General features: G+C 56.4%; 2 protein-coding genes across 4 annotated transcripts in view; both read left to right on the top strand.

Moving 5' to 3' along the window:
- LOC122265829 (uncharacterized) overlaps nucleotides 1-1,705 on the top strand; it is an 11,987-nt gene extending 10,282 nt beyond the window's left edge. For all 3 annotated transcript variants that reach the window (XM_043035259.2, XM_086539311.1, XM_043035258.2), the window contains exon 2: nucleotides 1-1,705. This exon is cut by the window's left edge. In XM_043035259.2, coding sequence (XP_042891193.1) covers nucleotides 197-1,090 — 894 coding nt within the window. In that variant the 5' untranslated portion in view covers nucleotides 1-196 and the 3' untranslated portion in view covers nucleotides 1,091-1,705.
- LOC122247087 (protein phosphatase PTC7 homolog) overlaps nucleotides 1-2,500 on the top strand; it is a 167,478-nt gene that overhangs the window by 105,644 nt on the left and 59,334 nt on the right. The window lies entirely within an intron of this gene.

Genomic DNA, 2,500 nt, shown 5'->3' with positions numbered 1-2,500 from the left:
GCCGGCAGCGTCAGGTTGCATATAAAGAAGCAGGGCTGACAGCGGCAACAGATTGAATAGTGGAATGTGCTAATGAGAGGCATTGTGCAACGAGTCTTGCAGTAAGACTTGTGTCACGAGCGCGAACTCTGCTGAGGGATGTCTTCTTAGTATTGTCGGCGGCTGACGCGCCTCGTGCGGCCTCTGGGATTTCGAGATGTTGGCGAACCGACAGCACAGCGTCTCCTCCAGCGGGAGTCTGAGCGAGGCCGAGGACCTGTTCTGCTGCGGCCTGGGTGTGAACGAGGTGGAGGAGGCGACGCTGGAGGGGCGGGCGGTGCTGGTGCTGGCGGGGATGGTGGAGGGGGCCGTGGTCACGCCGCTCGGCCTGCGGGCGATGAAGCGCATGGCGGCCTATCTGCGAGTGCTCAGCTCCTCCATGCTGACGGCGGTGGTGACGGTGATCATGAGCAAGAGGCCCCGCTGGCTCCCCCTGGAGTACCACTGGGCGCCGCTGGACCACGACCCGCTGCTGCTCCTGCTGGAACTGCTGGGCAGCCACCTGACCGTGCTCACGTACAGCTGCCACCCGCTGTCCCGGGAGCCGCTCATCAACGCCCTCGCTGCCATGCCCGCTCTCACCGTCCTCAGCCTCCCCGAAGCGGCCGACGACAACGCCCTGGCGGTGGTGGGGGCGGCGTGCCACGGCCTGACGACGCTCTGCGTGCGGGGCTCCAAAGGCGTCACCGACGACGGAATGCGGCGCCTCCTTTTACGGCGACACGCCTACACTCGCTCCCGCTGGAGGCGTCTCTTCTCACGCTGGCGCAGCCTCAGGAGCTCCCTAAGCCGTCAGCAGGCGCGGTACCGGCCGATTGAGAACGCCCTGCTGGTGCCAGCTGACGCGGAGCACCTGAACCCTCTGAGCGGCACCTTGGTCCACCTCGACCTGGGCGGCACCAAGGTCAGCAACCAGGGAGTGGAGTGGGCCAAGAGCATCCTCTCTCCGAACGCCTACGTCTTCGCCACGCACTCACTGCGCCGCTCCCTACGCTCTCAGACCTCCCTGGAGGACCAGATGGCCAGGCTCTTGGCTCCCCTCACGCCCTAGTCCGTGGCCCGGCCGCACGACTGCTCCTCCTCGTCCCCTCGCCCTTGCCTCTGTCCCCTTACGGCCTGGCTGTCTGTCGCAGCGAGGACATCAGCTGAGACTACCAATTGTGTTAATCGCTGCATCTCCAGAGCTCGTAATGACACTCGAAGGACAGCAATACTCAGACGACAGGTGTCCTTGTTAAGCTATAATCACATGTCTAAAGAAATGGATAACATTAGTATTAGTGTATGTACATATATCACCCCAGATAGATGTGTATTTTTGTATGATTTTGACTTTGAAAAAAATATAGAAAAGAAGAGAATATGTTATTATAGAGAACAAATATTATAAATATGGCTGTGCCTTCTGGAGTATCTCTATGTATCCATATATTTTATACATGTTAGAACACTGTAAGCCCAAAACGCACTTAAATGTAGTTGCTATATCGTTCAGTTCGTATTTTTAATCGTCGATCCCTGAAGTGTATGTAGGTTATTTGTGATTCAAAGGAAGAAGAGAAGATAAGATTTTTTTTTCATCTTGAATGTGACGGGAGTGAGGCAGGACCTGCTTCAGGATGCTACCTTCACGGGCGGGAGCATCCTCGCGTCCCCTCCTTCATGCTGAGGTAGGTATCGCTCTGTCCTGCTGCTTCCTTCCGCTCCTCCTCTCGCCTCCTCTTGCCTCTTCCCTCTTCCCTCTCCTTCCTTTTTCTCCCTCATCCCTCTTGCGTATCATCCCTCTCCGTCTCCTTTCCACTCTTTTTTTTTTTTGCCTTTACTATTTCTACTCTTCCCCTCCCCCTTCCCTTTCTCCCTTACTCCATCCTTTGCCCTCCCCTCCTCCCGTTTTTTTTAGCTTTGTTTCGACACCATACTTTAAACTGCCTCTCTTCCTCTTCCTCTCCCTCCCCCCTCCTCTCTCTCTCTCACTCCCTCCCTCAAACTCACCTCTCTTCCTCCATCCCCTCGAACCTCCCTTTGTCCCTTCCTGTCCCTCCCTCTAATTTCCCTCCCCCTCCCTCTAACCTTCCTCCCCCACCCTCTAACCTCCCTTTCTCTCCGTCTTCCCTCCCTCTGACTTCCATTCCTTCTACCTACCTACCTCCAACCTCCCTTCCCCAACCCTTTCCTTCTTCTAACCCCCGTCCCCCCCTCCTCTCCACTCTCCCCTCTCTAACCATCCCCTCCTCTTCCCCTTTCCTTCCTAACCCTTCTATACTCTCATGCGTAAGACGTCCGTAAGTAGATCTCAATCCTTTCCCCAGCCTCCTCCTCCTCTTCCTCTTCCTCTTCATCCTCCTCCACCTCCTCCTCCTCCTCCTCCTTCTCCTCCTGTTCTTCCTCCTCTTCCTACACCCCCTCTTCCTATTAATCCTCCTCCTATTACCTCTCCCAGCTGTAGCTCCTCCCCCTCTTC

Source organism: Penaeus japonicus, unplaced genomic scaffold (assembly GCF_977035675.1).
Source record: "Penaeus japonicus unplaced genomic scaffold, GWHDUDI00000001_assembly GWHDUDI00000008, whole genome shotgun sequence".
In the NCBI taxonomy this organism is placed as follows: domain Eukaryota; kingdom Metazoa; phylum Arthropoda; class Malacostraca; order Decapoda; family Penaeidae; genus Penaeus; species Penaeus japonicus.
This window is presented reverse-complemented; position numbering and strand designations above follow the sequence as displayed.